General features: G+C 38.1%; 2 protein-coding genes across 2 annotated transcripts in view; one reads left to right on the top strand and one right to left on the bottom strand.

Moving 5' to 3' along the window:
• The window catches only part of GID4 (GID complex subunit 4 homolog), a 40,360-nt gene that overhangs the window by 14,626 nt on the left and 2,166 nt on the right, over window positions 1-23,568 (bottom strand). Inside the window, exons 2-3 of the mRNA XM_036739724.1 lie at window positions 19,180-19,239; window positions 6,409-6,516 (exon numbers count right to left, since the gene is read on the bottom strand). Of these exons, the coding sequence (XP_036595619.1) occupies window positions 6,409-6,516; window positions 19,180-19,239 (168 nt within the window). The remainder of the gene's footprint in view (window positions 1-6,408; window positions 6,517-19,179; window positions 19,240-23,568) is intronic.
• LOC118832376 (60S ribosomal protein L36-like) lies at window positions 10,854-11,234 on the top strand. Its single transcript, XM_036739734.1, has one exon. It carries the CDS (start codon window positions 10,863-10,865, stop codon window positions 11,178-11,180), a length of 318 nt encoding a protein of 105 aa, XP_036595629.1. The 5' UTR covers window positions 10,854-10,862; the 3' UTR covers window positions 11,181-11,234.

Here is a 23,568-nt window from a genome sequence, read left to right as displayed (position 1 = left end):
CAGTTAAAACCCTACCTTTTTGCTAGAAGCCTTTCCCAGTATCCTATAATATTAGTGCTTTCCATTTGAAATAACCTATTTATATTCATTCATTTATTCATTCTCTCTCTCTACACACACACACACACACACCCATATACCTGATATCTTATATGTACATAGTTATTTGCCTATTTTCTCCTACATTAGAATGTGAGCTCCTTTAGGGTATGGACTGTTTTTTACTTTCTTTGTCATCTCAAGCTTAGCATAACGCCTGGCCCATTAAAATGTATGTTGACTGACTCTAGGCTTCTTTGCCATCCTTGAAGACTCAGCTTAAACCCCACCTTCTACAGGCACCGTATTCTGTATGCCCAAGCTATGGTCCCCTCTCTCTGAGATAATCTCATTTATATTATACATATTTTTTATGTACCTAGTTATTTACTTAAAATATATCATCATCCGTATGTAGATTACTCCCAGATCTATGCATCCTTCCCTGGTGTCCCTCCTGACATCCAGTCTTGCAGTACTAACTGCCTAATGAACTTCTGAAACAAGATGTACTGTAGGCATCTCCAGCTCTACATATCTAAAATAGAATTCATTATCTTTTCAGTCAGATGCACCCATCCTCCAAATCTCCCTATTTCTGTTGAGGGTACTACTATCTTCTGAATTACCTAGGGCTTCGACTTCACTGTAATTCTTGACTTCTTAGTCTCCTTTACTTCATATAACTTATCAGCTGTCAAGTCTTGTTGATTTTGTCTCCCCAGTCTCTCTTGAATCTGTCACCTCTCAACTCACCTGTCCTTCTTCCTTCCCTCAGCATCTCTCACCTACACTACACAGCTGCCTCTTAGTTAATCTCCATGCCTCAAGTCTCTCTGTTCTATAAATCATTCTCCACAAAGCAGCCATAGTGACAGTCCAAAACCATAGGATTAACCATGTTACTCTGTACTGCTCAATAAACCCCAGTGGCTTCCTACTATCTCTAGGACGGAGGTTCTTAATTGAGGGTTAATGAACTTGGATGGAAAAAAAGTTGCATCTTTATTTTCACCAAACCCTAAATGAAGTTTTACAATTCTGTCAAACTATAAGCTGTAACAGTTAAAATTACGGTAAACTGGTACACAAAGTTCTGAGCATGATCAATTTCTCAGTAAAGCGCAAATCTATCAATAAAAAAAACTCGGCTTCCTCAGCAAAGTTAAGACCCTGAATGAGGTGGACAGCTCCCTTAAATAGTTTTGGGAGAGCACAGAATAAAGAATAAAACTCCATAGGCAAGGAACAAATAAAGACTGGTTACAGAGCTGAAGTGTGGGGGAGAATGACTGGTTGGAAATTGGGAATGAGGGGCTAACAATGACCCCCTTCTGTGACTAAGAAACGTTTTTTGTTTGAGTCCACCTGCAAGGTCAGAAATAGTGGAGCAGACTTCTCTGGAGAGCAAACCAGTCATCTTTAAAGGATAGCTTGGTGGTGTCCATCCACACCCCTCAAAGACAGCAGATTTCCTCCAGGCAAGAATAGAACAGCAATTAGCAAGAGAGCTAGATTTCTAAATGGAACTCATTACAGGCCAGCTGAATTTCTGAACTAAATCCAGAGACAAAGAACCATGACTTAGGCAATTACAGGATAAAATCAATTATTTTTAAATAGGATCAATAAAAAAAGGTACAGAATCAATTTGATTTTCTCAACACACAGGCAATAAATCATAGTAGTATTACCAGTACCTGTGACTTTGTTACCAATAGAAATCACAGATAGAATCATATCACATTACATTTGTTATAGATATCTCTGTGCCTAGTTGTTCAGTCACCAAATTTTGAAGTTGCATTTTCTTACACTGGTGCCCCAGACATCTACTTTGCCTTCCAGTATTCCCTAAGTATAACTGTTTGCCAATAAGTATATGGAAGGAGATGAGTTATTTTCATTTTGCAAAAGCAATAGTTCGAATAAAAAAATCTTAACTTTCCATAAGGTGACATGGCCTTTTATAACATATACAGGCATATGGACTACACATGTAGACCAGGCAAGTTCAAACACACTGGATGGCTGAGGTAACTGCTGAAGTGTGTTATTTAAAGTAGTTTATTACTGCTAACAGACTACACAGTGATAAAGGTCATGCACAGTGTTCTAAGTTCTGCAAACAGAGAAGTTCTTTATCCTACTTTTCCTCTTCATTCTTCCTTTTTGTACACTGTGTTATGAAGTAAAGACATATATACATAGTATGTTGTTCAAGTGATTTTCATGCATTATTATTTTGTGAAAATGCTGCTCATTTAAAAAATAGCTTTGTAAGAAAACTGCAAACAATATTTCTAGGATACAACTCTACGTACAACAGCCAAATTCCAGGAAGGACAGAATTCCTGAGCTACTGCTCTAATCCATGTTTCTATGAGAGGGTTAAAAGCCATTAAAAGGGTTAAAACTTTGGTTACAGGTTGTAAAACTTGTCTTATTTTACTTATCATATGAATTTCTTGAATATCTCATACAAATTACTTATTCTATGCAGATTTATCAAATCACTTAAAAACCATACAAAAATACTGAGCTTCAAAAAAATTAACTGAGTCAAATATTTTCTTTTAGCTTTTTTTATATTTTTGCTGATCAAATTTAAGTTGAAATGTCACAGAAAAACATAAAGACTATATCATATGGCTAATAATAATAACAACAGCTACTATTTATATATGTCTACTATATGTCAAATACTGTACCAAACACTTCACAAATATAATTTCATTTGATTCTCACAACAACCCTGGGAGGTAGGTGCTATTCTCCATTTTACAGTTGAGGAAGCTAAGGCAGACAGAAGTGAAGTGACTTGCCCAGGATTACACAGTTGGTAAGCGTCTAATGAGGGATTTGAACTCAGGTCTTCCTCACTCAGACCAGCATTTTATACATCGTGCCACTAAGCTGCCTAGTTTCACTTGAAGTAATGAATGTAAAATGTGTGACATAAAAGCCACTGCTGTTGTGTGTGTGTGTGTGTGTGTGTGTGTGTGTGCATGCACATGCATGCATGTACATGCACGCACACATATGCACACAGAAAAATTCTTGTGAATGAGTATGAAGCCAAGAAAAACTGAAAGAGCACCTCATGTGTATATACTGAAAATGCATGTAAAGATGTGAGTTTTTTCTGTGCAAAGAAAGCTCAATTTGAAAAAGCCGGGACACTTCCCAAACTTGGATTTACCGTTTCACAGAAACTTTCTTCAGCTGCTTAATGAATTGCCCAGCAAAAGAAACCCCTCCCTCCTGGAGAGATGTTAGTAAAGCCATCTGTACCGGCAATGGTCAAAATGGTTTGTGGTGTGCAACAGAGGAAAATCTGGAAGCAGTTCCACCGTGAAATGCTGTGATATACTCTAGAACCTTGGACATTTTGAAGCAGGTCAACAAAGAATAGGCTGACTCACTAACCCCCTCCAGTACGGTACTGGATGAAACAAGGCTTCTCTCAGTGCCACTAGCTCTTGTTTTTGTTTGCTACATGCAGGGCGACACCATCAAAGAGTTCTCATTTTCTGAGTCCCTCTGGGAAACTAAATTGACTGTCAACCTTTAGGAAAAGTAAAATATTTTTGCCAAACAAGACTCTGGAAAGTAAAGCTTCATAATCTTTGCACAGACTGAGTTCCTTAGACACCCAGTAATGCATCAGCATTTGCTATTTTGGTGAAAAAAGAAGCTCCTCCCATCATCATAGACATGCAGGGGCAACAAAGACTCTTCCAAAAACCCTGAAAGAAGTTTTGTCAGTAGTCATAAGTTACCAAGCTTATGAGAGGCAGGTCTTTAAATCATCACATTTTTACAAGATTTTGTCAAGAAATGGGAACAAAATAGAAGTGTTTGTCTACCACACAGAAGTTCACTTTCAAGAGGAAAAGTCTTGAAGAGCTTCTAAGAATTAAGGGCACAAGTTTCATTGTTTTCTAAAAGAAAAAGAAACCCCACTCTTGAAGCACTTTGAAAGAAAGGATTTATTCTCTGACTCGCTTACCTAGCAGATATGTGTAACCACATTAAGGAGACAAATCTCTCAATTCAAGGTCCTGAAGTCACAGCTGGATGATACTGACAAATGTCTTAGCTTTCTTGGCTAAACGGCCAGTATGAAAATGAGGATATGTATTGGGAATCAAGATGGGCTCTTAGCACTTATTCAACCAAGTGCCCTTGAAGAGTTTGGCCTTTGTTTCCTTGGTTAAATTAGGAGTCTTTGATAACCTCCTTGCCTCAAGGAAAGCCTAGTTGACATGGGTTTGAGTGACATGTTTGTGACATCAGAGGCTTTTGGACCACATGGGTTTAAGTAGCATTTTTGTGATGATTTTAGGTCACATGGGTCCTAAGGGGAGTTGCTAAGACCAGAGCCATAGTAAGAGCCTAAGTTCTGGTCGCTCAGATGATGTTTGATGAATGCTAAAGAGTGACTAAAAAGGGAACACAGAGCTATTTGCTTAGGGCCCTTACTCTTGGTGGTGCGCTGATGTGGAGACTCCGGGCAGCTATAGTTAAGAGCCCTCCAGCTTGTAAACCCGGATGTTTGGACTGTGTTAAATTCTGGTAACTATGAATCAAGATTTGAATCAGACAAGGTCTGTCTGTTGCTGTTTGTAATTTGTTTGTATTTGCTCTGAAACCCAGGGTGCTGGCTTTTCCCTCTGAGCTGAGTGAATATTTGTATGTTGGATTAAAGTAAGACTGTTAACCCCTTAACATTGCTTTCCTTGGTAAAGCAGATCAAAAGAACCTGGGGCTGCAGCATTCTGTGTGCTGGTTGTTGTTGGTTTTACACTGCCACAGTAGCTGCTAGCCGGATTGTTGAAACAGCATAGAAGTTGACATCGTTACAAGCTTTCAAAAGTCAGAGAAAGCACTTTACTAAGACTGAGTTTAAGATACAAAATTACCTATCAATTTCTTTGAAAAGAGAAAGCTACAAACAATTGGAATAACCTGGAAAGATTTATATGACCTAATGCTCCCCAGCAGAACCAGGAGAACATTACACACAATTACAGACACATTGTATCTGTGATGACTAACTTTGATAGACTTGGCTCTTCTCAGCAATCCAAGGTTCTAAGATAACTCCCTAGTGATAGGAAAAGCAATTCACATCCAGAGAAAGAATTACGGAGTCTGAATGCAGATTGAAGCAAACTATTTGGTCTCTTTTTTTTGTTTCTTCTTTTTTGTGGTGCATTCCATTGGTTATAATTCTTCTTTATAACTTGACTATTGTGAAAATATGATTAGTGTGAAGGTATATGTAGAACCTATATCAGACTGCATGCCATCTTGGGTGAGAAGGGGAGAGGGGAGGGAGGGGGAGAAAATTTGAAATTTAAAAACTTGAGGAACTGAATGTCGTAAACTAAAAATAAGTAAAGAAATTTAAAAGAAATAAAAAAAGACTACAGCTTAATGGTGTTATTCAAGCTAAGCAACAGTTTTCACAATATCTTTTAAAAAAATAAAATTTAACTTGCATATATTTTAAAAATATTTTGTCATACTACTACAACACAAATATAGTAAGATATTATTGATATTTTGATAATTGTATTTTAATATAATTTATTTCCTTTATAATCCCATGTATTTTACTGTATGCATTTAAAAACATTCCTCTAAGAAAAGATCCATAGACTTCACCAGACTGCCAAAGAGTCCATGATACAAAAAAGGCTAAGAATCCATTCTAGAATCAAATACAAACTCCTCTGTTTAAAGGCTCATCTCCTTAAAACTAGTATCCTTCTGGTAATGTTACATTGGCTATGAGTCATGAAACACTATATTCTACAAAGAAATGAAGTTGAGATTTACTCCAAGGTCAACAGTAAAGAATTTGGGAGATGTAAGCAAGCTACAACATATATGAAAAAGAAATTTATTATAAAGAAGTGGTGTAAAAGATATCAAGGAAATGCACAACTGAAAAAGATGATGTGCCGTTCATGTTCAGAGAACAAAAGTTAATTTTTGTTAACTTGGGCTTCCTTAGTATCCCTGGGATGTCAGGAAAACTCAAGGATGTTCCCCCAGCATACTGGGTGGGCCCTCTGTGTCAAACATGAGGAAGATTCCCACAAGATGGTTAAATGAGGATGGATTACACTGTACTACTGGAGGAAATACTGACCTTAATAAGACCACTATTTGGGTATATTGGAACAAATCCCCATTTTGCTCACAGCTTTAACTTCCAATAAGAAAACAAAAGTATGGCCAATTAGAAAAGTACCTTTTTCTCTTTTGGCCTGGAAATGCTCCCTAAACCTCTAATTACCTTTTGTTACCAAATTGTCATTCAAAGAGTCAAAGCGGATCCTTCAAGGAGTTACTCACCCAGTGTTTCCGATCTACGTCCTCATCCGCATCCCACTTTCGGGTTAAGAATGGGTGCTTTTTGCTGATTATTTCCCCTTCAAAGAAGGTAGTGAGAGTTGGGTATTCCTATAGTAAAATAAAATATTTTTTAAACTTTTAGCAAAAACTTAATCTTTTTCATTCTAATACTTGGATAAAAGTCAGCACTGCTAAGCAGTGATCTGAATTAGAGTTAAAACCTACAGAATGGGAACATCTGCCAACAGCAGAGGCTACAGACACGTAATTTTATTTATGTTGTCCACAAACAAGGGGTCTCTCCTGTGTTTGCAGTATTTTGAAAGTCTGATGTCAGAAGTACAGAATCACTAATAACTCAAAATATTTCTGTCACAGGAGTTTTTTTTTTAATACTTTGGTAAGCAGATGACATCTTAACACATCTTGTTTCTTCAAAGAGTAGTTCCAAACCAAACCAACCAAAGTAAGTGGTTCCAAATTAAATGTTTTAAGAACTAAAACAAGCGACAAGGACAACTTTGATTTTATATACTTAAACAAAAAAGCAAGTAATAAATATCCATGGTTTTACATACAAGCCTCATTATCTGCTCTATTTTGAATAAGAATATGCTCATTTTATTTTGTATCAGTTGAGATTCATATACAAAAAAGAGCAAATTACATGAGTGTGGGTGTATATATGTATGTGTATGTCTCTACACCCATACAGTCAGACCTGTAATTCCACTGGCATAGGGAACTCCCAGTGAGGAAACACCCCTTTTTAAAGCAATAAAGTGCCTGCTCTGCCACTTCCAGTCCCCTAGAGTTGCTTGGGGCCAGGGTTCTACTACCAGGATATGTCCAAAGAGAATGGGACCCATGTCTTCTGAATTCCACCTCCCTGTCCTGCTCCCTGCATACATACACACACCAACCCAACACTAATAAGGCCACTTTTTTTCCTTTAGATTTTCTAGAATCTCTTTCTTATGTTGTTTCTAACAGTATTCATACAATGATATTATATATATTTAAAGTGCTATTGTTTTAATACTAGTTTTTCCCCAGGTCAGTATCTCCCTTGTTAAAGAATACCCTATTATAACAAACAAAACCAGTTTTCAAATATATTCTATTGTTTTTACCACAGTCCCCCCAACAGATGCTTCATGCAATTCAGTATCTACATAAGCACCTCTCTCTTCTTCCTCAGTTTCTTTCCTTCAACAACATGGAAGTCCTAGGAGACCAGGAACAACTTTTATTTGTCTTTGTATTCCTAGGACCTAACATACAGTAGGTGTTTAATGTTTGTTGAACTGAATATACTCTACCAGACTAGAATAAACCAGGAACATACAATCCTGAAAGCTTCATAAAATCAGGAATGTCTCCACTATGTCTATAACTCATTGGAAAAGATTTGATGTATGGAAAAATTGCTGTTATCTTTTTTTTTTTTTTAGACAAAGCTCCAAGATTATTATGAACCTCCTTATTCAACAGATCCCACTTTCTACAAAGCCAGTGGATATCCTAGTGTTTACATATAAAGATGCACCAATTAAGTGAGTATTCTAACTTGTATTTGTGGTCTTATCCTCCCTACTAGATTATAAACTCCTTGGGGCTAGAGACTATTATTCATTTTTACCTCTTCCTCAACAATGAGCAGTGCATGGTACAGAGTTTCTCTGTTTAACAGTGAATAAACCAGACAAAAAGGGAAAATTTCCAAAGTAGAAACTTGTAGTCTTAAACTTTTTTCACAAGACCACAGATTGCATTTGACAGAATACAAAAAGGCCTACCAATAAATAGCTTTAGGAAAGACTATTAAAGTAAAATTTTTAAAACTACCACCCCTGGCTTCTAAAAGGGAATTGACCTGAAAGAGAAGGCAAGTAAGATCAACATGTGTAAATTAACACTAGGGAAACAGGAAAAGGTAGTAGAAAGAACAATGTATTTGTAGTGCAAAGACCTAGATCAAATCCTAGCTTTAATACTGACTTTACTACTCCTCTGTGACCTTGCTCAAGTCTCTTCACATCTCTGTGTCTTACTTCTAAAATGAAAGGACTGAACCAGATGAACTCTAAAGACATTTCCAACTCTAAAACCCTAAAATCATGTACTCCTAGTGGCTCAGAAGGCGAGTTTCCTCTAATGATTTCTCAGCATGGCAAACTGTTTATTAAATTGACTTCTCCCTCTCCTCCCCCAAATAAAAGCAGCTAACTGGATTTCTACTGAAAGAGTTGCCAGGGAGTACAAAGAGATTAAGGGCCTTGTACAGGGACAAGAACCCAGTACGTGACAGACATGGGGCCTCCCTCTCCACTATGCCATCCTACCCCATTCATTTCAATCTTTAGGCCAAATGCCTCACCACCTTTGTGCTGCCCTCTGCCAATAAGTTCCTGAGATTTGTTCAGTAACCAGGCTAAAGCGCAATTCTTCCCAAAATCTAAAATAATATGCAAACTTGAGAATATAAAAATGCCATCAGTATCTTACAATCCATGTGTTAAGGAACTATAGCTACTTACAAATAAGGTATTTGGGTATTCTTAGCATCATCTAATTAAAACAAAAGCTAGAACTTCAACAGTAATTCCCAACAAGCAAGTTTCAAGTGGTTTCGCTACACAACTAAATACGACTTCTTGGCAAAGCTGAGAATTTTTAATAATAAAGATATATGCATATACACATATATACACATATATGTACATATAAATATATACACATTTATAAATTAAAAAAATTTCTGACTTTTGTTTGACCAGTTCACAACACTCTCCCTTAATCTATATTTTGTTCATGTTTATGCTTTAGAGGCATAACATAAATGTATTTGATTTTGTGCTTGAATTTTAATTTGGGCAGCAAACTTTTATTATAAATATGTATCAATTTAAAATTTCTGAATTTTCGTTCATAAGAAGATCAGTATAAGGAACTAAGAATATCTAACATGGAATAAAGAAGACTAAAGGGTAATAAGACAGTTGTCTTCAACCATCAGAAGGCCTACCTCAAAGAAGAGGGATTAGACATGCCTTTCAATATACTTGGCCTCACGAGGCAGAGTTAGGAATACGTGACAGAAAAAAAGAAAGGCAGAATTCATCCTGAAAAACTTCTAACAATTAGAGACATCCAAAAGTGAAATGGACTACATTAGTAAGTACTAAAGATCTTAAGTCTGAAGCTAGATGGTCATTTGTTGAGGATAATGTAGAGGGAATTCCCACTCTATTTCCTTAAACTAGACCTGGAGAAAATCAACTTCTCTACTCATCTGGTAATAACTGTCTCTTACTTGGAAAAAGTAGCCAAAGGTTGGTAGGAATTTGGGAGGCAAAAGCCAGTCATTCAGTAGTATGGGTCCTGCACTATACCTTCCAAGTTACAGCACAAGATTTTTTTTTTGTACCTAAAAGGAAGCTTTCCCAATACAGAGGTAGTTCTATATAGAAACTGAATTATATGTAGGAAACCTGGGTTCTAGCCCTAGTTCTGAACTGATGCAATGGGGATCTTAGGCTTTAACCTTCTATGGTGCTGAAGTCTACCTCAAAGGGACAACGTATAAAGGAGTCATAGGATTTGGGGATTAGGCCTCGATGTATGGTGGAATTCTGCCTCAATCGAATGATATGGGAAAAAAAAAAGTACTGGCTTTTGGACGTCATTTGAAGAACAGAGAACTAATCACCCAACAGGATAATCATGATGGTCATGGACTGTCCATACATTAAGCTGGTCTCTTCCGGTAATATAACCAAGTATCAATCAAAGTAGTGCTTTCCGGCGACATGAAGAACTAGTAAGGGAGAAGAGGTCTCTTCCCACTCAAAAGATCTTAGAGATGGCACTGCCTAGTCCTTTCTACCATTCTGTCTCCCTTTTCTCCCAATATATACATACTGGTTTTAGGACCTCCTGGAGTCTGTTATATGTATATAAAACTAGAGGATTTTTAACATCATTCTTACTTCTCTATAGAAAAGCCTCTCCAATCTTTTTTATTAGCTCTAAATATGAATCCTTTTAATGCCTGATTTTGTAGTTTCGGATTTACTATTTTATATCTCAAATTCTATAAGTCAGCCTATGTATTTAAAACGTTTAAATACAGTTTTTGAGAGGCAGAATGGCACAGTGGATAGAGAAATGGTTTTGAAGCCAGGAAGACCTGAGTTCCAAGTCCTGCCTATCACACACAATCTGGGTGTGATCCCGGGTGAGTAACTTAACCTTCTCAGTGCTCTAGGCAAACCTCAGACTGGTAGTTCTCAAACTTCTTGGTCTCAGTACCTCTTTACTTTCCTTAAAATGACTGAAGGCCACCCCCCAAGAGCTTATGGTTATGTGGGATATATCTATTGATATTTATTGTATTAGAAATGTAAATGTCCCTTCTGCTGTGGCTGCCGTTGGGGCTACGCGCTGCAGCCATGGCCATCCAATACCCCATGGCCGTGGGCCTCAACAAGGGCCACAAAGTTACCAAAAACGTTTCGAAGCCGCGACACTGCCGTCGCCGTGGGCGCTTGACCAAACACACCAAGTTTGTGAGAGATATGATCCGGGAAGTGTGTGGATTTGCCCCTTATGAGAGGCGTGCCATGGAATTGTTAAAGGTCTCTAAGGATAAGAGAGCCCTTAAGTTCATCAAAAAAAGGGTGGGAACTCACATCCGGGCCAAGAGGAAGAGAGAGGAGCTCAGCAACGTCCTAGCTGCCATGAGGAAGGCTGCTGCCAAGAAGGACTAAACTGGACCCTGCCAATCTTTCCCACTTACCCAATAAAGATTTGACAAATAAAAAAAAAAAGAAAAAGAAAAAGAAAAAAAAAAGAAAGAAATGTAAATGTCTTAATATTATGATGAAAATAGTTTTGACCTGGCCACTCCATGAAAGGGTCTCTGGGAACTTCTGGCCTACCAAGGCCAAACTTTGAGAAACATTGTCTTAGATGTAAGGTGCCAGAGGGAGTTTCCTCACCTGGGAGTTCCCTGGTTTCAATTTTACTGTTTAACAACTGGACTGTATTATGTTTTACATGCTAACTCTTGTCTCTTAACAAGGCCTTCAGAAGATAACATCCCAGTGCCAACTTTCTAATTGACATTCTCCAAATGTTACATTTATTTCTTAACTGCGACATCTGTTGGGCTTTGCTCAGTCCTTTCTCCTTAACTGGTCTACAGCTTTTGATGCTATAAGCTGTTCCATCTTCCTGGAAATGCTCTCCTTTTCCTTATCAATTAAACATTTATTAAGCATCTACTTTCTGCCAGGCACCAAGGATACAACAAAGACAAGGAATCAAACAATCTCTACCTGCAAGGAGCTAACATTCTCATGAGGGAGACTTTTTCCTGTCTGAACACTCCTTTCTCAAGTCTCCTCTGCCTCCAATGTACTGCTTTCTCCTCACTCCTCAGAAATTGCCTTTCTTCAAGGCTTTGTTAGGAGTAACATTAATTAATTCAATCTGTCTGGAACCCAAAGCAATCAGATCAAAATTTTCTGCCACGTGAGCTAGTTTTTCACTAAAACGGGAATGAAACCAACCTCAGGGCCTAATCATCTCAGGAGCCCTTCTCAGGTTTGATGCATGTCAGCAAACCCATTCAGATGTACCATCATGGCTAAGGTAGAGGCAAGGGGAGGTATACCTAAATGAAATCAACCTTGTATGAATCAACTCTGGTGAATGTTATTATTGAATAAGTTTTTTGTTAAATGTATGTGTACTCTGTCTTGTTTCATTCTAAAACTGAGCCTGACCCACTGGGCCAGCCTGACAAGGGCATGGCCCAAAGCATTTAGTATAGTTTGGAATGACCTCTTGGCTAACCTGATGGTTGAAATGAGGAAAGAGTGATGTAGAAGAGAGGTAAGGGGGAGGATGGGAACTATGGGTACCTGGGTGGCCTCATACAGGAATCTGGGAACTTGTATGGCCATATTTCTCAATGAATATGCTAAGTGCTTTCAATGGGACAGCAAGAGTTTCCCCTTTGATCTGGTAGGCCTACTCCACCAGGAAGAAAAGGGATAACATTTCATATCCGCTGGTGATAGCTAGATAGCTAGCATAAAGAAAATGATGACAACTGGAAACTTGTTCCAATGAGAGCCTCCAGTTTACTATGTTATTACTCCATGGGATGAAGGGTGCCTCAATTCACCAGGGAGTCAGAGGTTGCTTTTTTTTTTTTAACCACCAAGGCACTTAGGAAATTGCAGGATAAATTTAGAATACAACCAAAGTCACAAAGAGTAACCAAAATAATGACTGGTGAGGTAGTAGCTTGGGGATATCAAAGAAGACCTACTTTTGCAAAGTCAGTTAAATCATTTGAGGAGGATCCATCATTCTTCATATCTTTGAAAGTGGCTAAGCCAGGGAGTTGTGTCTGCCTGGCCCAGTAAAAATGAATTTCCTTTGCAGTCAGTACCCTGACAGGGTTCTGCAAGACAGAGGGCAAAATTCCCACGAGTCATGAGGCTGCTGGATTGGCTCTATGATTGTGCACCATGGCACCACTACCATCCCTACCACCACACACAACTTAGGACCAGCCAGTGGCCGGAGCAACTGCAGTCCATATTGGGGGCAGAACCCCACTACTTTGGGTTGATGTTTTCTTTCAATATATTTATACATGTATATGTCTTTTCACATTAAAATATAATCCCAGTAGGAATTTCTCCACATTGCATATATATCCCCAATTCTTGATGTGGTGTCGGACAGAGAGTTGGCATTTAATATATGTTCAATAAGTGAGGTTTCGGTCATCTCCTTCCCCACTACACCACCATATTGGTATGAACATAACAACTCTTGGGGTTATAACAGCAGATCAGGATAGCTATTGCTGAGCAAATTTAGGGAAGAGGAATGGCTCTCCTACAGCCCCACTTATAAGAGGTAGTTCTTGAAATATGAGGTTAGACTGACAGCCAGCCTATAGGGTGCCATACAAGTCATTGTATGAGACTCCAGGCTTGTGTGATTTCAGGAACAAGTCACCTGGGGTGACCAAGGCTAGGGCCATTCTAACTTTAGGACCACAGAAGACCAGAGGCCATATGTTCAAGTCATAGTGGCCTAGAAGGGTGGGGAGGGGGACACCAAATGTACTAGCCTTCTAGACACTAGCAAGCAGGTTACTATCATACCAGATAATGGCCAATGGGTCACCTAGGGGAGCAGGGAGAGGGGGAAGACAAGACTATTTACTGAGGTAGAGAAACATACTTGTTAGGGGAGGTAGGTGGTCAGGGGATTCCATCTGAGTCATAATTCTGATGACTCATTAGCATGAGGGCATTGTGAGAATGGAGAGCTATGAGACCTTGGAAGTTAGTACCTTCATAGGCACTTAGAGCAAACTGTATAAAAGTTATTGTGGGAAAGGTCAAATGAAAACCACTGGGGTCATCCAAGCCATCCCATATCACCAAATAATACCAGGTCATAGGAGCCATGAAAGTTATTTCTTCCCTAGGAACAGAGATGAAGGAGGCTGGTGTCTTTCACAATATCAACTTAGTTCACAACTCTGTGCCACCAGCAAGGAAGGCAGGTAGCACTTGAAGGCTTATAGTGAATTACAAGGAGGTGAATAAAGTCATCATGCAAACTGCTACAGCCATTTATGACCCTGTCAGCATGATGGACAAGTCAGGGGTAATGACGTCCTATCTTAAAGAAAGCAGCACAAAAGAAGCAGAAGTACAGTGCCAGAGTAGTAAATAGAGATATAGGGAGCCCAGGAAGCATGGGCAGCAAAACAGGCAGGCCCATTACAGACCTTTGCTTACTATAATCTGGACCTGAAGAGACCCCTCCACGTGTGTACCAGTGCAATACCCAGTGGTCAAACCCATAACTAGGGTCTACCCAAGGATGAGGAAATGGAAGAATGCTGGGAATGGAAGAGTCTACTGAAGTTGAAGCAATAGCTCTGTCATCATGTCTCCTGACTACCAGGTTTGGATCTCACCTACCAGGAACTGAACTCGTACCCTAGGAGGTGAAGGGTTCTCTGATTCAACCAAAGGGCAGCCCTTAGCCATTGTCTCATTTGACCTTCTCTGACTCTTCCTTATTCTGTCCTCTGTCCTTCACATGGAATAGTCTAAGGACTCAAGGGTTCTGCCCCTTCAGGGGTGCCATGCTTTCTTACAAGGGGGTGGAGGTGTATACAGGTAGGACAGGAGAAAGAAAATGATCTCTGCATAACCAAGTGTGAATTCACACTTACTGTGATAACTGTAATTTATTGTCAATGGGCAATATCTCAGGAGAAGCGACCAAAAGGGCAAATAGCCTGGTGAGTCAGGGTACAATGAACGGGTAGTGGAATGGGGCAAGTCTTAAAGACTCATCAGGCCAGAGGACAAGTGGCACACAGAAAGTTTATGACCTTCCTCTTAGCAACTATATTACACATGACCCCATATGGTCAAGATCATTGAATATGGAAAGTATCATTACCTGCATTGCAACTTTCATATTTCTGGCACTGCCCCTGCTCTTATCAACATTGCTTTACGTCAGGAGATCCACTGTAAACTGGTCTGAAATGACCCTCCCCCTTGGACTAGATGGTTAAGTTCTGGGACATGGTCCTTCTAAAAGGGTGAGATGAAGCCTGGGTTTTCTGGGTCTCGGCTCCTTTGGAGAACTCTGTCTGATGTGTCCTCCTCCAAATGCATTGTCTGACATGCTCCCTGCATCATCAAGGTTGAAGCTGTCCTGTGATTGGTGATTAATGGCTCTAAGAGCATTTAAGAAGTGGAAGGTCCCTGAAAAAGAACTTAGGATCTTGCCTCCAAGAGGTGAGATGGAACAGAAGCCATCTCTATTATTAATCTGTTTAGGACCCATGGCAGTAAGACTGGAAGATCCCTGCCACAAAGCCTAGTTTTCCCCTAAAAAAGCAATGAAGCAACCCTTGAGATGTAACTGGTTCAGGAAACTTAGGCTCAAACTGTCAACAGAGTTTCCTTGTTGCTTAAAGGATAAAAGCCCAACAAACAATTAGGAAGTGTACCTTAGACTCGACAGAATTCCACTACATAACAAATACACAGCAAGTGGGAGCTGTAACCAAGTGAACTGACACTGCAGCTCTGTTAAATGTCCTTCCCATGAAACTGTGGATTAAACTTCATTCTGTTAAATGTTATATAGCTTACAACAAGTGTCCCATTTCATTCTGTTTCCAAGTCTGAACCGCCAGGTTAGCATGACCAGACCTAGTCTAGAATCAAGGCTCAGCTCAAGTGCCACATTTTCTAAGAAACTTCCCTTGGTCCCCCAGCTGTTAGGGGTCACTTACCCCTCAACAAATTTGTGAACATGTTTTATCCACCCAATAGAATGGCACCTTCTTGAGGGATATAAAGCTGGAAGGAACTTCAGAGGTCAACTTCTTAAATCCCCTGATATTTCAGATGAGGTATCTGAGTCCCAGGAAGGTTAAATGACTTCTCTAAGGTCACACGGAGAGTACGCATTCAAGACAGGATTTGAACTCAGGTTCTCTGACTCTGTTCATTATACCACAGACGTGAACTATTATTTTTATCCACCTATCTATCACAGTCTCTTGCACACTGCACACATTTAATAAATATTTCTTGAACTGAATGAGGACTAAGAGAAAAGGTCACTTAATTGTCAATATGACAAGCAAAATAGGTTAAGTAACTAACTTCATTTTGCCTTTTCCTGTTTATTCACAAGCTGGAAAAGAAAGATGAGCTTTCTTGCTTTCAAATTCTCAAGTAAGTTCTCAATTTAGCATGAATTAATCCAAAGGAAGAAAAATTTTTCTCTGTACTTCTAGAAATAGCTACTTCTGTTAAAAAAGTAGATCATCACTTTTCATCAACCTCTGATGAATATAAGCATGAAAGGAACTTGCATCAGTTGGCTACCATGACTTTAAAAATGGTTTGACCTTTTTCTCAATTTGTTATAATTGGAAAAGATATGATTATGGTATATCTCCTTACATCCAACTTTTCTACTTCAAAAGTTAAAGACAGACCCTGATACAAAATAAAATATTGAAAACACTGCCAAGAAAATGAGAAACTTTCCTACGACTTATTTACAAAGCTTTCTTTTAAAATTTAATAACATAACCCCAATCTGAGTTTTAAAATTTTAACATTTTTTTCTCTTTTAAAAGGATTTTTACCAATATAGAAAGCTTTTAGATCCATTCTGATAGTGGTAAACTATACCAATACACAGCTAAAGAAACTGTTGAAGCAGCAGCAGCAGTTATTACATTGTCAGGACAGTTAAAACAAGAGATTTCCCTGGCAGATACTTTCTCCAGTGGCCCAACGCAGGGGTTCTTAACTTGGAGTATTTGGATAGATTTCAGGAAACTTCTGAATTTAGTTGGGGAAAAAACCAACTACATTTAAATTTCCACTAACCTCTAACTGTAATTTAGCATTTCCTTCAATATTTAAAGATATTCTGAGAAGGGGTCCAGATGTTTCATGAGATGGTCAAAAGGCCCCATTCCACAAAAAAATGTTAAGAACCTTGCCTAAGATAGTCTTCTTCACACATGTGACAATGTTCACACCCTACCTCATAGCTACTTAAACATTTCTGGCAATTCCACTGCAGCAAACTTCTCTGTCTCTCAAACCCAATTCCCCACCACCAATCACTGAGTTCCAGATTCTCATTAACTTCCACCTGGATAACTGTAAATGCCTTCCTAACTTGTCTTCCTTAATCCACTTCCCTTCCCTCTCCTCACTCTAATCTGTCCTTCATTCTAAAATTTTGTTCTTTATGTTTTTGGTCACAACCTGTGAGTTCATCTGCGTAGAGAACTCCTCATGTGGAAACTCTCTACTGAAACAGGTGAGCTACTTATCTTCAATTTAATGTCTTACAGAGTTTCTTAGGATACAGAGGTTAAGTGAGCTCCCTATGGTCAAACAGCTAGGAGGTGTCAGAGACAGGATTTGAGACAGACATTTCTTCATGACTCCAAGGTTCTACTGTCTATTATGCAATGCTGCGTCTCTCATTTATTATACCTCTCACACATTAATTTTCCTTATGTACAGCTCTGGTCACATCATTCTTTTGCTTAACAATCATTATGGATTTCTAATGCCCAGTGAGTAAAGTTCAGGCTCTTTTTTCTTATTTTTTTGCATGTAAGGGCCTTTATGATCTGCCACCACACCACTTTACATCCTTACCTATTATTATTATTGCCTCCCCTCCCCCCCGTACTGTTTCAGCCAAAAAACTGATTCCCAAATATACCCTTCACTTTCTTGAAATGTCCTTCCACTGCTGAGTTCTTACTTGTCCTTTAAAACTCAATTCAAATGCCCGCTCCTCTACAGGGAATCTTTCTCCCAAAGGTACCGATTTTTCCTCTTCAGATATCCCTCAATACTATTTTTGTACCCTTTAATTCAGTTACATGAATCACAGTCACCTTTGGTTTTATCTTGATCTTCTAGTAGACTATAAGTTCCACAAGGGTAAGGAAATATCTAACTTTTGCACATCTACCTCAGTGCCTTCCTTATTTGTTGAATATAAAAGTATATGTGTCACGGAGCAGAGTTTGTTTTTTAAGTGAAGTAAGCCGAGCTAGGAAAACAATATATACAATAGTACAACCACAAAACAATCAAAGAGGAAAATTATCAAGGATTTACTTGGCCCCACAGAATTAACATGAGAAGACACCTTCTCCTACTCCTTCCCAGTGGCAGGAGTTCACAGGTATGGAACACTGCACAGAAAACATCAGATTTTTTTTTCAATGTGTTAATCAGTTTTACTGATTTTGTTTCTCTTCTTTCTCTTTTTCTATTCTTAAAAATTCTTTGATACCCAGGAATGGCTTTCTGGGAAGGAAGGAGAGGAAAGTAAGAGAAAACAAAAAATATTAATAGAAATCTATTTTAAATATTCTAAAGCAAGCAATGTCATTAACAAACTTTAATTTAAGCTGACCTAAAGGTGGCCAAGATTCCAAGGTACACCCAGCTCCATAATTACCACCAACATGACACCCCCTTACCTCTAGTTGCTTTGGGTGTCCCCATCTCCCCCAACCACATGATCAGAGAGCCAGATCCAATGCTTTATTTAGCACAGTGGTACTAAAGGGTGTACCACAGATATCTGGAAGTTATGTTGTTGCAAAGAAAATTTATAAATAATCTTAACATAAATTTTAAGTATAGTATTCACAAAACAGAGCCTGGCTATTACATGTACATGCCAGTCTCAAAATATGTGAGACCACAAACAAAATTCAATTCAACAAAAACTGATACTCTTATTGAAGGGCAACTACACATTGCCTAAGTCTCTAAATCTTTAATATGCTGTTATTTCTTATGGCAAAGAATATTGTGCTGTGAATAAAACAAAACTGCTGCTTTTAGCATTTAAGAGAAGCTAAAAGACAATGGCAAACAAGGGCGCATGGAAGAATATGTAATTCCAGTTCGTATCCTCTAGTCAAGTTAAAACTTGTGGTCACCCCTAGCAACAAGAAATTTCAGAAAATCATTTAACTAGAAACTTAAAAATCCTAAGTTTTTAATTAATCTTAAAATAACAAAGCTTAGCTAAAAGTAGTCTTAACCTGGAATCTAGAAGCTGAAATTTCCTGCCCTTAATTAATTAAATAAAACTCTTTAACGCTGATTGTTTTCCAGTTAACTTTAATAGAATGCTTACCTCAGTAAGGCCTTTAATCTTCAAGTATCCACAAAGGTAAGAGTTCTCCATATCCACATGCTAGAAAGAATACATACATCCTGTTAGAGAGATATAAAGCCAATAGCTTTCAAATAGTTAGGGACATATTTTAAAGCTATGGAGTATTCTGGAACCTATTAAATTCTATCAAGCAAGACTATACCATATAACCATGGATGAGATCATCATCATTCAAAAGCTTATCCAGGAGTACAAAGTTTTTAAAACATTAATTCGGCACTTAGTACACAGCTTCTGGCACATGACACACAACTGATAAATGCTCACTGATGAATTATGATGTTTTCCTAGGCATTTTCCTTCTAATCTGGCAAACTTCTTTATGGCACTCTGTAAACTTCCTTTAACTAAAGATCAAGACTAAAATAATTTTCTTGAACAAGACATACTCAAAACATCATCTGGGTATTCTCAACAAAGACCTCCCATTGCCTCCTTATGCACATACATCAACTCTCACAAAGTCAAACCTCTATTTCTATTTGTATGCCTGGTGCCAAACTTTACTCTCAATTTATTCTTTATTCTCTCTCATGTCTACTTTTCACCAATTCTAGGCGCACTGTTTCATCTCAATCACTAAATCCTTTTATGTCCTTCCATCATTGCCCTCCGGCTCGATATTGATAATGCCACATAGAAGACAAATACAAAGCACATTAACATTTTGTATTGCCAAAAGAATGAGTTATTCCTCATGAGTATGTTTTCTAGATACTTAAAAAATTATCCTTTAAGGATCAAAATTTTGGTTAACCATTTTTAGATGGTAATCTTTCTTAAAGAAAAGTATTAATACATTTCCTTCCTTCTTAGGTAAATAACAGTGAGCATAATTTAACATTTTCTTGATTCAAGGTCATCATTATGAATACCAGTTATGTACTGAAATATAGTGATATTTGTAGAGGATATTGAAGTTAAATAGGGCAATTTGCCCTTAAAGAGAAACGTTCCTAGACTGTTATACCCTATTTAATCCATGCTCATTGAACTCTAGTTTGAGAGTTTCATGCCTCCTCCCTTTCAAAGAGGTATCTTAAGCAGACAGCTGCTATCAACCCTGCCTTATTGCTTATAATCTACTGTTTTTGGAGAAATCAGATATCCAAGTCTATTAGCAAGCCTCTAAGTGACTGAGTCTGTCTGTAGCTCTGTTCTAAGAGGGTTAGACTGCTTTCAGAAATCTGACCTCAAATATAAAAACATGTAAATAGGTTCAGTGACATACTGTAGACTTGCTACAATTTAGGACTTAGTTATAGAATTTTGAACTGGATGGACTTGACTTTACTTCTCTAAACAATTTACAGAGAAGGGAAGTGATAAAGGGCTTATGCAAGACATTTGCCTATGACTCTCCTGACTTTTTAAAAGGATGGACATGACAGAGACAGGTCCAGGATTTCCACCTACTGGCATGTAATGGGTTGGCCTGAAATACTACTTATAAGACCTTTAGCTTGGCCCAGAGCTTAATACTGTATCCTGCCTGCTGATTTACCAAAGAATATAGTAACTCTGTTGATACTATATTCTTTTTTTGACCAATGCCTATATGCTGTTAAGGAGGCCGACTTTAGTGAGCACTTTTCAATAATCATCAGGCATTAGCTTTCTCTAGCCAGTTACATATACATAGGAACTGAAGAAAAGCCTCTTAAAAGATGATCTAAAACAACATCCTGTTCGTAACTCTTTCAGTTTTAGTTATCTCTTTTCAAAATACCTCTGTACCCTTGTTTCAATTTCCGTATGCTAAATTATTGGTCTCATGATTAAACAATTTATTCATATGTTCCTAGTCCTCTCTTATTTTATACTAGACACCATCTTTTATTATTTAACATGAAGTTGGCAGAACATGATGTAGTAAAACAGGACTACTAGTAGCTGAAATACTGCTTTTATGTCTTAAAATCAAAGTCCTAGAAGCACCACACAAAATTAAAATCATAGGAAACACTTGGAAGGAAAATAATTTTTATTATAACTTGTTATTTAAATTATAACAATTTGTTATAACTTTTATTATAACAGCTTAAAGGTTAGTTAGCAACACTTACTGGAGCATTTCTACCAGAAAGGTTAGGTGTCTATATTTTTGAGTTTAAAACTACCACATCCATTTTCAAAATGGACACATGGGATTTTTTTAAGAACCACAAAACTCCCCATAACACCAAGATTCAAATGTTAAGAAGTATTTGGAACATCTTTGTAGCAGGTAGGGAGATAGAGAGATTAAAGAGATCTTGTGAATGAAATACAAACACTTATAAATTATATACTCAGAAACAGAAAACCTGGGGTTCAAATCCAACCTCAGTCCCTTGTCATCTATGTAACCCTCAGACAAGTCAACATCTCTCTGGGCCTGACTGTCCTCATGTCTAAAAGTAAAGGCTGGTTGGTCTCTGAGGTCTTTCAGTTCTAGATCTATGATCCTATGTATCAAAATAAGTCTTCTCCTATGGAGCCAAAGCATTTGAGCATGGTTTTATATGACTTACTAATGTACTGTGTGTGAAAACAGTATTTTAAATACTTTCATCTGTTGCTAACCTTAGGAATCTGGCATTGTTTCATGAAACTGACCTGCTCTAACAGGCTGCAATAAAGAACTTTTACCATAACAATATATGTATTTGTATATTACTTCAAAATTACGAAGTGCTTTCCCATATTTCTTGGAGTCACCTATATTATTCACTGAGATATTTAGTATACATATCACTATTCTCATTTTCTGGATGGAGAAAGAGGTTAAGTGCCGTTCTCAAGGTCACAGCTGGTCAGTGGCTGACTTGAGTTAGGTGTTTCTAATTCTAAGACCAACAATACTCTCCACGACACAGCACTGCCTAAATTATAAATGACATACAAAGTTCTAACCTACAATCTTGTGTATATATGCAGCACTCCTTGAAACCTCAACATATATGGTGATTGAACAAATGAAGGAAGATATCTGGATGACACAGACACTGATGAGTTGGGCTGTGATTGTTGGTTTTGTGTTCTGTTTTTGCGTCTGTGACCTGGCTAATATATTTCAAGAAAAACAAGCACAAAAAGAACCAGAATGTTCTACATTCAACCTGACACTTCATCCATTCTGTTCAAACTAACCATTATGAAGCCTGGAGTTAACAAGAAGATTAACTCAGTGTATATCATAATGAGAGGAATTTTAACAGGGGTCTGGATGAGAAAGATAAAACAACACATTTAGCAAAAAGGAGTCACACTGCACATTCGTAAACAAAGCTACTCTTTTTACATTCCTTTCACAGTGTCCTAAGACTCCCTTTGCACTTGGCTTCCTGGATAGCAAGAGGTACGCTGGAAGCAATAAAAAAATGGACCCAATAAGATGCATGATATTATAGAACTCGCCTCAAGACAGAATCTCAAAAATGAATATGGTAGAAGGAAATAGGCCATAGGGATGGAAGTCCCCAGGTTTCTCATAAGAGAAATGAGTCCTGGCTAATGGAGCAAAAAGAATGCTAGCATTCTATGATGAGCAACCACCTCGCCAATCTACCTGCAGAACAACCACAGCCTTTACTTGACACATTAAGGAAGTTCCCTTTGAGCTAAGACGTCTTATATCCAACATCCATGGGCTTCTGGCTTTAGCTGTCTTATCCATTCCTCATCCTGATCTAAAATACCAAATTTAGCAGACTCATTCTTATCCTTTTCAATGATGTATGTATGTTTTTTATACATATACACACACACACACACACACACACACACATATATATATATATATATATACATATCTCCTATAACTTAGGATGTCCTCAAATGAGAAAAAGTGAATTATTGAACTGATTAAGGTCAAAAGATATAACAATCAAACCAGACTGACTTTTATACTTCACTAACATGACAACTGTTTCCATGAAAAGAGAACCCCAAATTGGAAATTGGGGCCACAAGGAACACAAAAAACATTTTCATCTTTACAATCAATGGGCAACCTCTAGAACTTTCACTAAGAAGATTTTTGTGATGGGTTGTAAAAGCCATTTGCAGCTTACCCTCTAGAAAGGACACAAAATTTGGGAAATGAAGAGAAACATTATTACATACTGTTTCCAAAATTCAGGAAGAGCACTGCTAACCACCAAAGCATCTACCTTCCCTAGGGGAAGCCATAAAGAGAGGTCCTCTGGTATAAAGACTGTAATAGCTAAGAAGAAAATGACTAAGGCAAAGTGCACTGAGCACCTTTCCATTCCAGAAAAGGGGAACAGTTATCTCCACAAGGAGAAAGGGTTTGCTTAGTGCTCAAGCTCAGGGGTTCCTAATCTGGGATCTCTGATCTTGTTT

Source organism: Trichosurus vulpecula, chromosome 1 (genome assembly GCF_011100635.1).
Source record: "Trichosurus vulpecula isolate mTriVul1 chromosome 1, mTriVul1.pri, whole genome shotgun sequence".
Classification (NCBI taxonomy): Eukaryota; Metazoa; Chordata; class Mammalia; order Diprotodontia; family Phalangeridae; genus Trichosurus; species Trichosurus vulpecula.
This window is presented reverse-complemented; position numbering and strand designations above follow the sequence as displayed.

Bases quoted from the DNA above. Each gene is read 5' to 3' on its own strand.
- LOC118832376 (XM_036739734.1), top strand. From the start codon at position 10,863: ATGGCCATCCAATACCCCATGGCCGTGGGCCTCAACAAGGGCCACAAA.